This window comes from Hypanus sabinus, chromosome X2 (assembly GCF_030144855.1).
Source record: "Hypanus sabinus isolate sHypSab1 chromosome X2, sHypSab1.hap1, whole genome shotgun sequence".
In the NCBI taxonomy this organism is placed as follows: Eukaryota; Metazoa; Chordata; class Chondrichthyes; order Myliobatiformes; family Dasyatidae; genus Hypanus; species Hypanus sabinus.
Genome location: NC_082739.1, coordinates 35,767,182 through 35,780,515, shown reverse-complemented (window position 1 = coordinate 35,780,515; position 13,334 = coordinate 35,767,182). Strand labels below are relative to the sequence as shown.

The 13,334-nt window shown below is 41.3% G+C and overlaps 1 protein-coding gene across 11 annotated transcripts in view; it reads right to left on the bottom strand.

Moving 5' to 3' along the window:
- The window catches only part of cdon (cell adhesion associated, oncogene regulated), a 139,725-nt gene that overhangs the window by 16,342 nt on the left and 110,049 nt on the right, over positions 1–13,334 (bottom strand). For all 11 annotated transcript variants that reach the window (XM_059957232.1, XM_059957239.1, XM_059957240.1 and 8 more), the window contains 3 exons: positions 8,880–8,985; positions 3,877–3,999; positions 3,283–3,507 (listed from right to left, as the gene is read on the bottom strand). In XM_059957232.1, the coding sequence (XP_059813215.1) occupies positions 3,283–3,507; positions 3,877–3,999; positions 8,880–8,985 (454 nt within the window). The remainder of the gene's footprint in view (positions 1–3,282; positions 3,508–3,876; positions 4,000–8,879; positions 8,986–13,334) is intronic.

Below are 13,334 nucleotides of genomic sequence, written 5' to 3'. Positions count from 1 at the left end.
ATTCGTCAGGAAATTTGCATTTACATTTGAGAACAAGTTATACCCAACTACCTATTAAACATTTTTGCAGCATTAATGATAAAAAAAGACCCTGACCCATCAGATTCACAGTTGGACTGTGGAGTTGAGAAGGCTGTAGGAGGGCTCTTTCTTTTTGCTGGATGTCTCCCTACAATCATTAAGACGCTCAATTCCTAAAGTAGGAATTTGAGAAAGTCTGTATGCCTTTGTTAGCATAAACAGAAGTATTAAAAGCTAATAAAACAGATATGAACAAGCAGCAGTTTGGTTTGAGCACACCAAAATCATCCAAAAACAGCTCAGCTCTACTCTCACTTTATGGACCACATGGATAATTCAAATAAAAAGTGGGGTACAGATGTAATTTCATGGTCCCCAGGCTAACTGTTAATGTGTCAGGGTAAAATTCATGTTCATTAAGACTTTAACAACATTGCAAGGTTAACTAGAGGATGTTTGGTACAATTACCCAACTTAATGCTGTGGCCTACTGGATAAAGAGCAAAAACGTAAATTTGTTCTCAATGATCTTAGGAGTTCACAAGAATTAGTTTATTAGATCGCATTTATTAGTTGATTTAAGATAGCTAGATTGTGACTCCCTGCCAACCTATGCAGTAACAAATACTTCTTAAGCATTTGTCGCCAATGATACGGAGAGGATTTTGTTTCATTGAACAAAAACAGTTTCTAACTGGGATATTTTCCCAACAAAGAATCTTTTAAGCATATGGGGATGGATACATTAAAATGCTGAATGCTGAAAATTGCTCCCAGTGTAAAGTCTTAGGAAAATTTCAATCATTTTGGACAATATGCAAGGCTCTGCATTGTGGTAAAAGATCACAGGCCTGCCCCCAATTTGTTACATTGGCTGAATGCCTTTTCACTACTTTGCAACAACAGTGTTCCAGCCATTCATCTTCCTATGTTCAGGGGAAAGCATTTACAAGATTCCTGCCTCACACCATGCTAATGTACATGCAAAAAACAAAATATATTTGTCTGTACATACTGGAATTCACGATACCATCAGATCAGTTTTGATAAGATTTCTCCATTAATGATGCACAGTGATGCATAAACAAACAAGAAATATATAGAACTGAATTGTTTGAAATTTCTGGACAGAATTCTATAAAAACTGCTGGGTATGCAAGAACCTGAGGAATTTGTCACTGAACATTTTGCATTCTTAGCCATGGCTGAGTAGCCAGAGGACTGGTGGATAGCAAATGTTGTTCCATTGCTCAAAAAGGCCCTAAGAAAAAGCTGGGAAATAAGAGACTAGTGAGCTTGACATCAGCTGTGAGTAAATTATTGGTAAGTATTCTTAAGGACAGGCTTGGGCTGTTGGGAAGGGTTTACACTGTTGCTAGCAGGATGGGAACTGAAGTAATAGGGCTGCGAATGGGGCATTTAGGGGAGTCTAGGACCAGAATGCACAACCTTAGAATGGAGGAACTTCCATTTAGAATGGCCAGGAGGAGAGGAATTTATTTTGCCAGAAGGTGGTGAATCTGTTGAATTCGTTGCTACAGGTACCTTTGGAGACCAGTTCATTGAGTGTATTTAAGGCAGAGGTTGATAGGTGATTGATGAGTCAGAGCGTGAAAGATTACAGGAAGAATGCAGGGGAATGGGTTGAGAAGGAAAATGGATCAGTCATGATAAAATGGCAGAACAGATTCGATCAGCCAAATGACCTAATTCTGCTCCTTTGTCTTATGATATACAAGTAGTTTGATAGGAAGGGCCTGATTAGGGATATTCAATATGGCTTTGTGCTTGGTAGGTTGTGTCTAATTAATCTTAAGATTTTTTTGATTACAGGGAAGGCAGTGGATATTGCCTATGTGAACTTCAGCAAGGCCTTTGACAAACTCCTGCATGGTGAGCTGAGTTAGAAGGTTAAGTTACTTGGCAGGCAGGATGAGGTAATAAATTGGATTCCATATTGGCTTAGCAGGAGAAGACAGAGTGGTAGCAAATAGTTATCTCTCTGACTGTGACTCGAGGTGTGCTGCATGGATTGGCACTGGATTCATTGTTGTTTATCACCTATACTAACATGATTTAAATGGTAATGCGGTAAACTGGATCAAAAGATTTGTGGATGACACCAAGATTGGGGGCACAGTGGACAGTGAGGAAGGCTATCAAAGCTTGCAGTGTGATCTGATACCAGCTTAAAAAAAAAGCAGATGGAATTTAATTCAGGGAAGTGTGAGGTGTTGCACTTTGAAAGGACAAATCAGTGTAAGGCTTGCACTGAGATGTGCGGTAGAACAAAGGGACCTGGGAATACAGATTCATAATTCCTTGCAAATACAATCTCAGGAAGATAGGGTTGTAAAGAGAACTTTGGCACACTGGCCTTCATAAATCAGAGCACTGAATACAGGAGTTGGGATGTTAATTTGAAGTTGTACAAGATGTTGGTGAGGCCGAATTTGGAGTATTGTGTGTAGTTCTAGTCACCTAGCAGCAGGAAAGATATCAACAAGCTTGAAAAAGTGCAGAGAAAATTTACAAGGATGTTACTGGGATTGAGGACCCGGGCTTATACGATAGATTGAAAAGGTTAGGATGTTACTCCCTGGAGTGTAGGAGAACGAGGAGAGATCTTTCAGAGTTACACGCAGCTCCCCCCCCCCGCCCCTCCCACCTCCATCCCTCAGATTGGGTGAGACCAGAACTAGAGGTAATAGGTTTAGGGTGAAAGTGAAATACAGTATTTAAGGGGAACTCCTTCATTTAAAGCAGAAGTGGCAGATGCAGGTTTAATTGCAATATTTAAGGGAAGCTTGGATAGGTACATGGGTGAAAGGGGGTAAGGAGAGCTATGGTTTGGGTACAGGTAGATGGGACTGATGGGATAAAGGGCCTGCTTTTGTGTTGTTGTGCTCTATGACTCTATATTCAGTTTGTCATCTCATTTCTTCTCTTTAAAGTCTTAATTTTTATAGGACTGAAAATCTGGGTTAATTGCTCGTCCAGTTTCAGGATCAGAGTGCCAATTATTGTTGTTTCCAACTTGAATGCTCTTTGCCCTTTAAAAAAATAACAACAGACTACTTCTTAGCTGACGGTCTTCATTCTGGGTTTCAGAATATTTAGGGTACTGGAATAACACTAAGCTGGTAGACCGGGGTGGGAAGAGAATGGAAATAATTGTACAAATAATCAAAAAGCTTCAGAGTTCATGCCTCTTTCAGAAGAAAAAGTGGACTGAGAACTGATCCACACGACTCAACTTACTCTGTAGTGTTGTTTGTTGGCGATTTTTCCAAAGGCACATAGCAATGAAGACGATAACGATGAGAACCATGATTCCTAGCACCGAGCCCACAATCAAATACAACATGTCGCTGCTCCGTGTGCTTGAGGAAGATGTTCCATGTCCACTCCCTGAGTGGTCAGCAAGATTTGGCTGTGTACTCAAGTCATCCCCCATTACCACAGGTGATCCAGGAGGTCTTCGTGCTAAGTGAAAATAAGGTAGTGAGATCCAATATCCACAAATTGAGGTGATTAACAAGCTTTAAAACAGAAAATTAGTACATACACAGATTAATACTATGGCTGCTTTTCATTCCAGAATGCATTTATTCTTTAAGAATATATTGCTCCAGGCAGTATTCACTTTACCATACTACATCGTGAACTTCCTTCAGGTTAAAAATCCAGACTGAGTATAGGCAAACCATTCAACAGAGAACATTTTTTCTGACAGGTAGACTTCAAGTAATGTATTTGGATATTGACAACAGCCTTACCCACCATTCCCACATTAAGATGTTTAGACTTCAACTTTGCAATCGTTTATGCTGAGGTTCACACAGCAGTACATACCTTTAGTCTCACAGATCATCACATTGCTAAATTCACTTTCACCACCTTCATTAAAGCATTGCATCTTGATATCATACGAGGTCTCATGCTGCAGATGATTGATAAGATGCCATTGCTTGTTTCCTGTATCACAGATAAATATAAAATGAAGGCATGCAATGACATACCTGGATACTATATTGTATGGCTATTAGACATGGATAACTTTTAAAGTAATGGACAAACTTGAGGTTTAGAGGTTCCAAATTATTATTTTGTTTTTTTACAAACAGGTCATCTTCAGTATCTGCCAAATCGAGAAAGTTTTATAAAAAGAGTGTATTCTGTTTTAAAAATTGTTCAGGGGTTGTGGGTGTTGCTGGCAAATTCAATTGCCCTTAAACTAATTAGCCTGTAAGGGGATCTAGGGTCCTCTCCCACAGATGCTGTCTGAGCTGCTGATTCTTTCCAGCATTTCTGATTTTCATTTCAGATTTGCAGCTTCAGCAATTTTTGTGATTTTCTTGGACAGTAATTTTCTTCCCTAGAGGACTTTGAATTGGGGTTCAATAACAAGCCCATAACTTCATAACTAGCATTACTGCTAATTTTGTCGTTATTCCTGACATTGTGAGACGTTTAAAATCTTCTAGTTAACAAGGTAAAAATTTGAACCTATGCTTTAGAATAGTAACATAACCAAGATTTCCTGTATCACAAATGGACTACTAAAATGCATGTTGTGCTTGATTATCTGCAGCTCAGATCCAACATTTCTTCTGGATTAACAGGCAAACAATGACAGAGGTGCACTCTGATCATGAAGACAAGAAATAAATTCCTAGTCAACAATATAACCTCAATGGCATTTTGCTAGCACTGTTGTGAATCCAGAAATTCTACTCCACTCTGATTCAAACATCAATTTAAGTTTGGAGCAAAACAAATTAAAGTAGATTGAGATTGCTCTCAGAAAGAACACAAAAAGAGAGCAAGAATAAGCCATGAGGACCTTCGAGACTTCCCCAACATTTAATAGGATTACGGCTGACCTATGCTGGCCTTTCATGCCATTTCTCCATATCCCTCTACTCCAAATATTCGTCCACCCCCACTTCAGGTTTCTATAATCCAGCTTCCACCATCTGCTGGGGAAGAGATTCATCACAATCCATAAGAAGAAATTTCAGTTTAAAATGACTGGCCCCTTGTTTGAGACTCTGTCACTAGTGAAAATATCCCAACATTAATCATGTTAAGCCCTTGAGGATGTTATATACTTGAAAAGTCAGCTCTCATTCTTCTTTCCAAGCAATGCAGGCCCAAACTATTAAGTCACTTTTGGTAAGACAGCTCTTATTACAGGAATTAGCCTAATGAATCTCCTCTGTTGTACTGGAAAAATCATTCATTACTGTAAAGCAAGATTGCTTGTAAATATTTCATGTTAAATTGAGAAAGAGTCCTTGGAGTAAATAACCAGTGAAAACGACTGAAATGGAAAATATAAATAATTTCAAGAGCGGTTTGGTGCACTCCTGGAAAAAGATTCTGGGTTGTTTATATTCTCCACTTTCTAATACTTAAAATCTTGCTGCAACATTCTTTGCTTCGTTGTTCCACACTGTGGCCCCTTTACTACAGCCCCATCCCCCTCTCAGATCTTTTTCCTCTCCTGTTGCCAGGGGAGATCATAGAGCACAACTGCGTCACGATAGCTGTCAAAAAGATGGCTCAGAAATTTTTTTCACTGCCTTTTGTCTGGACAACTAATACTATCATCTAAAATTGGATCTAATCAACAATCTTCCTTATAGCTTGAAACACAAAAAAACTTGTTGGACTAAACTCCTTTCCTCTTTAGTTTTCTTCAGAAGATCCCCAAAGGAGAGCTGAAAATAACTGACAAAGTTCCTGCTGTCTTCTGGCCGCAGTCACTTACAAGTCTCAGGTCAGTGCACCAATCCAAGCTCTGCAGTCTGATCAAATTATTTTGTTTTTCCTGGCCCATACTCAGACTGTTAAAACCTTCCAAAACACTTCCCCTCCTTCTGGAAATCGTTCAGCAATCATTTCCTTTGAACACAGATCTGATTTATGGCGTACATTAATTTAAAAAAATGGAGCAAGGGAATGAGGGGTTGCCATTAAGAATTTAATTAACTGTCAAATAATGCCCTTGACAGGAAATTCCACCTGAGGCATTGCCATGGCAACAGGGAAGAAGACCTACCTCCCACTGATTTGAGAATCTGGCTGTTTTAATAATCCTAACTTTGCACCATATGGTCAGGGGTACAGACAGGGTAAATACAAGCAGGTTTTACTTGGGGGGGGGGGTAAAATCCCCACCTAGAATGGGTGAAGCTAGAACTAGTGGTCATGGGTTAAAGGTGAAATGTTTAAGGGGAACATGACGGGAAACCTCCTCACTCAAAGGGTGGTGAGAATGTGCAATGAGCTGCCAGAGGACGTAGTGGATATGGGTTCGGTTTCAACATTGAAGAGGAGTTTGGATAAGTACACGGATGTACTTGGATATGGATGTATTTATGAATATGGAGGGTTATGCTGTGGGTGCAGATAGATAGGAACAGGCAGAATAGTTCAGCACAGACTAAATGGGCCGAAGGGCACTACAGTGCACAAACTGTCCCTATGACTCTAGTCTCAACTTCACATTTCATTCAATGCTTTTCAGCTACTGAGGATGTTATGGACAAATCTGACTTAATTCTCATGCATTATCTACATGATGAAATCTTCCAGCAGCGTTGTGAGGGGAGTAAAGTTGCTATAGCACTTTCCATAATGCAGTGCAGCCAGTACAGAAGTATTACGTTATATAACTGTTTTAATCTTTAATCAATAGAAACCTTGCCAGGTTGAGTTAAAAGTTAAGGATTCTCTTCTACCTTTCCATCCATCACTTCAATGATGAACCTGGCAAATACCCATGCTCTAGGTATCTGATATTAATACCTTTGTTATGTTTGGTTAAAATACTAATATTTAGGTCAATGCACAGCACGCTGAATGTGACCCACTGGAAGAACACTGACTTTACTTGAAGAAATGGATGCTCTGGAAGAACCCAAAACTGCTCTTATACCATTTTGCCACTTCGATCCCACCAGCTCTTGAATTCTCCAATGCGGCAAAACTTGCCCGTTGTTAATACTTACTGTATTCCAAGTTTTCCTTATAAAAATGCGGTGTTATGTACCTCTAGGGTTCATATCTTCTGTGGACTATTGCTTTAAAATGTCAGGAGAATGAGACTGGATGCTGTTTAAGGTATTACAGAGAGAGAGGGGGGGAGAGAGAGGGGGGGGGGAGAGAGGGGGGGAGAAGAGGGGGGGAGAGAGGGGGGAGAGGGGGGGGAGAGAGGGGGGAGAGAGGGGGGGAGAGAGGGGGGGAGAGAGGGGGGGAGAGAGGGGGGGAGAGGGGGGGGGAGAGAGAGGGGGGAGAGAGGGGGGAGAGAGGGGGGAGAGAGGGGGGAGAGAGGGGGGAGAGAGGGGGGGAGAGAGGGGGGGAGAGAGGGGGGGAGAGAGGGGGGGAGAGAGGGGGGGAGAGAGGGGGGGAGAGAGGGGGGGAGAGAGGGGGGGAGAGAGGGGGGGAGAGAGGGGGGGAGAGAGGGGGGGAGAGAGGGGGGGAGAGAGGGGGGGAGAGAGGGGGGGAGAGAGGGGGGGAGAGAGGGGGGAGAGAGGGGGGAGAGAGGGGGGGAGAGAGGGGGGGAGAGAGGGGGGGAGAGAGGGGGGGAGAGAGGGGGGGAGAGAGGGGGGGAGAGAGGGGGGGAGAGAGGGGGGGAGAGAGGGGGGGAGAGAGGGGGGGAGAGAGGGGGGGGGAGAGAGGGGGGGGGAGAGAGAGGGGGGGGAGAGAGAGGGGGGGGAGAGAGAGGGGGGGGAGAGAGAGGGGGGGGAGAGAGAGGGGGGGGAGAGAGAGGGGGGGGAGAGAGGGGGGGGAGAGAGAGGGGGGGAGAGAGAGGGGGGGAGAGAGAGGGGGGGAGAGAGAGGGGGGGAGAGAGAGGGGGGGAGAGAGAGGGGGGGAGAGAGAGGGGGGGAGAGAGAGGGGGGGAGAGAGAGGGGGGGAGAGAGAGGGGGGGAGAGAGAGGGGGGGAGAGAGAGGGGGGAGAGAGAGGGGGGAGAGAGAGGGGGGGAGAGAGAGGGGGGGAGAGAAACTGCTTGAAAGATTGATGTTATGGTTTCTCTACAAGTTGTTTACCTTTCCACAAGGACACTTGCCTGCTTGCAAAGTTCTTGTAGAGAGAGGAGGGTGGAGCAGGTTGATGGACAGCTGGAGTTCAGCATGTGGAGATTAAAAACCAGGTCTGCTGTTACACAGACAGAAACACAGTTTCAGACACTGAACGAGCTTTGTTGTACCCACAGGAAGGTGGGGTTTTGGAGGATCGATTCAGGGAAATCGATCAGTGGCTCTCGCAGTGTAAAAAGGTGTGACCGGTGGGGAATTATTTGTGTGTCCACCTTTGCCTGGGTGATAATTCCATCACTGAAGAATGGTCGCATGTGTTATGGTCATAGTCAGAGACTTCAACAGGATTTCGGAAGAAAACGGGAAGATTGATGGCATCAGCTCACCTCTCTCTCTCTCTCGCCAACATTACTCAACTAACTACCTTGAACTGAACTGAACTCTTTTCATCTTCGTAAGACTGTATCCATTCACCCCTGGGTTTGAAAGAGCCTAGTTTTGTTCCTTTTCCACACTTATGTATATATCACTGCTAACCTGTTTAATATATTTGCTTTTATAGTACTGTATTGTGTAGTTACTAATAAACACTATTAGTTAATAGCAATACCAGACTCCAAATGTGTTTTCCATTTATGCTGGTTCTTTAACCAGTCACGGGGTACGTGACAGCGGGGCTTATGGTACAATATTACTTTAGAGTCGTCAAACACAAAGGTGAAATTTAAGCCTTCAGTTCATTCTGGAGGAGCTGATAGTTTCTTTCAACCATGGGTAATTAATAACAGGAACAGCACTTTGTGGCATACCTTCTACTACATCTCGTTTGTAGTCACTGTCATTGTCACTGTCTGTTGGTCGATAGTAGATATAAAATCCTTGTATAGGGGTGTTGTTGTTACTTGATGGAATATACTGTGAAAAAAAACAGATTTGTAGAAATGTTAGTAAATCAATGCAGCTGTAGTTTGTTCTTAAGACCTTTGAGAGTCATGAATCCACCATTCTGCTTTCAACCCATCAGCCTAGCAATACTCTCCTCAACAACATGCCTCATCCTCAATTGGTCTGCTGCTTCAAGTCTGAATGCAAATTTAGTTCCATGAGAAGGCAGCCTGTACTGATGATTCATGTAGTAGCATGTCATGGTTGGTCCCACACTTGTTAATCATTAGAGCAGATAGAGAGACTTAGTTTCCACCACTCCTCCCCCCGGTCAGGTTAGATGTATCAATAGCATCCAGTTTTTATACCAAGAAGCATCTGTCAGCTGCTTCCAATGTAATCTCCCATCTCAGGAGGTATATCTAAAGTAAGGATGACTACTTGTGGCGGGAATGTTTCTTGTAGAAATGTGACAAATGTTTTCTCCAAATGATGATCTGATATAAATACATCCATCAAAAATGACATTCAATTTAGGATACACCTGGAAATGAGCGCTCCACGACTATACAACCAGAAATTAGATTGCAAACTACAAACAGTTGTAATGAAAATTGTAAGCTTCAACATTGGCCAACTTGTCAAATAAGAGAAATATAAATGAAGCACTAATATCTTAATTTTATACAAGGAACAATGTGCTCGAGGAACTCAGTATGTTGAACAGCACATGTGAAGAAGCAATTGTCAACATTTTGGTTGATATCGTAGGTCATTCTACTTGAAAAGTTAACAATTCCTCCTTCTCCATAGATGCTGCTTGGCCTATTGAGTTCTTCCAGCAGTTTGATTTTTGCTCCAGGTTCCAGCATCTACAACCTTCTGTTTTAATTTATTTTATTCATTTCTTTTTTTGTAAATTAACACTGACTTCCACTGTATAGAAATGCAAGAGAAATACTATACTCAATCTTGTTGTTGGCATTGTAACTGAAAAATTTAAAAATGTTTCAATTAACCCCCAAGGTCCAATTTAACAAAACCATACATTCAGCTTAAGATTTTGGTCTCTGGGATATATCATGCAAATTCAGATGCAAGTTTTCAAAGTATGCGACGTACGCTCATAGTGAGCAAATTGTTACAGTGCTTAAGATCCTGATTGTAACAATGCTAGTTTCCTCAGGATGGTGCTTGATACCAACTCATACAGAAAGTAGCTAAAATACAAAGTGACAGCTTTTTCCCCCTCTGAAGGTACCTCACAAGCAACAAACTTATTCTGAAAATGCAGTCACTGTTATTTGTATACCTAATATGTTACTACTGGCTTTAGCCAACTGATGGCAAACCCAAAAGGAACCAAGGAAATAGCCAAAAGACAAACACTAATATATCAAGAATTTGCATGAGCTAAGCATAAAAGTTAAAAGTACCAAGCTGTAGTTGAGAATGGTGAGGAATGAACACTGTCATTCACTGTGATACTGAAAAGAAAAAAATTCTTGCTAATTATTATTTTTGAAATCTGTGCTCACCAACATTTTGCAATATTGATCCAACTACACTCTGAATGTCCCAGTAAGGTGGAAAGGCAATAAATGTGGGCATGCCTGTGAACAAATGCAGAAAATGCTGCTACATTTTGTCTGTCTAAAACACAATCAGATTTTGTGTGTGCGCAAATACTACTAAAACTTATTCTTCAATTTCATATCAGTCTCAACTTATTAGACTACATCAAAGCATTTCATGTTATTTTGGTTCAGCCTCTAGGAGGAAAATGAGAGGCACAAAGGCAATCCCTCTCTACTTTCTTTTACAAGATCGGTTATTGCATGATGTCTTTTCACCATGATGCATGGAGATAGGCAACTCAGCAGAACATGGGATCAGACCATTATGTCATGAAACACACATTTCACCAAGATGCTACCAAGAGAAAAAATTCTAAAACCTGAGCTTCACAGCAGGAAAATCAGCTTTTCCTGCATAATTATTGTCAAAGATTGCTTTAGTAAGACTAACAATCACAGAACCACAGTGAAAGAAAAAATGTAACATTAAAACTGTGAGCCCTACCCTCTTGATTAAACAAAAATAACCCTTCTGCTGCTTAAAGTATTAACTGTCAATTAACATGTGAATTCTTATACAGTACATCCTGATCAACGCCCACTGCATACTTCTTTACTCACTAGTTAAGTGTACAATCAATGCAATGGGTAGCCATTACTCTCCTAATATCAATTGCCTACAGTTGTGAATAATCCTGACTTTACTGATGAAATAGCAAGTGGTTGTTTGAATAGTTACACCGGACAACAAAGATTTTGCTTCCTGGGTGTATTTTATGGATTTTGGGCTGCTGACCAAGAAAATAATCATTAAATTTCCCTATCATGCACCATTTTAAAAAATGCCTACATTTGTTATCTCAATCACAATTCAAATCAATTAAAATATTGCCCACAATGTAAGTTGAAAAGTTTTCTATCTTGTCTAGGTATGCTTGGGCACGCTTAGGCAGGGTAGATGCTGCATGGCAGGACAGATTTAAGAGCGGCTATAAAAGCATCATGCGCACTGTTTATGCATTGCATTTACATATACATCAGTTTGCGATCACATTGATGTGCATGCTATACTCACATAGCATATTGCATGTACTCACTATAATAAAGTAATTGTATTTTCAGGAGTATTTGTGATAGCAAAGTGTCTCACCAATGTTGCAATAGCTGCGATACTTTGTTATATTTGTGGCAAGTATACACTTAAATCTCAAAGACAGAGCATGACACCTCTTATTAAGAAAGCCTATGAGCTCTACTTTGGGTGTAAAATTGGCGACCAAGGCAAAGCCAGCGCTGCTCACATTTGTTGCACAACATACGCAGTCGATCTTAGAATTTGGCTCAGAGGTTCTCGTAAGTCAATGCCGTTCACTGCCCCAATGACATGGTGAGAGCAGAAGGATCATGAGACAGACTGCTATTTCTATCTGTCAGTGTGCCTGGTTTCTCTGCTAAAAACAAGAAATCTATCGAATCCCACAATCTCCCTTCAGTCTTGAGACCCGTGTCACATGATGATGGTCTTCCAGTACTGAGCCACGCAGAGACATGGAGTCCAGAGGAGGCAGACGAAGATGCCATGATACACGAGTCAGGAATGGAAAACAACAGTATACTGATACTGATACATATCTTGAACTCTTTATGTTGAGTGAGCCTCATCTGATAACTCAATCTGAGTTAAATGACCTGGTCAGAGACTTGGGTTTGTCAAAGGCAAAAGCAGAATTACTGGGTTCAAGACTGCAAGGATGGAATCTGCTGTCACCAGGCACAAAATCAAAATTTCCATGAAGGATTTCAATATTTGAGACAGATGAGTCCCAGAATAACTGATGCCAAGATACAGGAAGGCAATTTTGTTGATCTACAAATTAAACAGGTAATCAATAACAGGAAATTTGAAGAACTTCTAGTGGGATCAGAGAAAATTGCATGGAAGGCAACTGTTGAAAATTTTCTTGGCAACGGCAGAGCACCAAACTATGTGCAGCTGATTGACAACATGCTTCAAACATACAAAACCATGAAGAACAACATTTCTCTAAAAATTCATTTCCTGCATTCCCATTTAGACTTCTTCCCTGCAAACACTGGCGCTGTCAGTGACGAGCATGGTGAAAGGTTTCACCAGGACATTGTGGTCCTGTTGAAACGGTATCAGGGCAACTCAAATCCATCAATGCTGGCTGATTATTGTTGGATACTTAAGCAAGTAGTCTCAGACACCAAGTACAAATGAAAATCAACACTTTTAGGTTAGTTGAACTACTACTGCAAAGTGTCGGTATCGTTATGCAATTAAATGTATTATATTCAATAAGTTTGTTTCTTGTTCCTCCAAATCCTTACACGATACAGGTAGTCTGAAATTATATCAGCTTTAAGTGGTCTATCATAACCACAAAAAATTTCTGAGGTTGTAGCTAGCTCCTGAGTACAGTTTCAAGTCTTCTCAGAGTTAATGTGCTTCAGAGTCTTTGTGATAATCAGAAGATCAAAATAGCCAATCTCAGGTCTTCTCAGTTAATCTATCTGCCTAGAAGGGAAACATGACAGAAGGGGAAAAATATTTGTCCAAAGCCTTGCGTGCCTGCTACCAATCTTGAATGATCTTATCAAGCAATTCAGGAATAGCATTTTTTTTAAAATGTCCTTTCATTAAAAGAAAGGCAGACAGAACATTCGTTTAGTGAGAGATCAAATTATTCTACTTGCTGGCAGGAAAAAGGGCGATTGAGCACCAACTTGGATTTAATGAGTTGGTTTGTGAATGATGAGAAAACATGTTGCATAGCAATT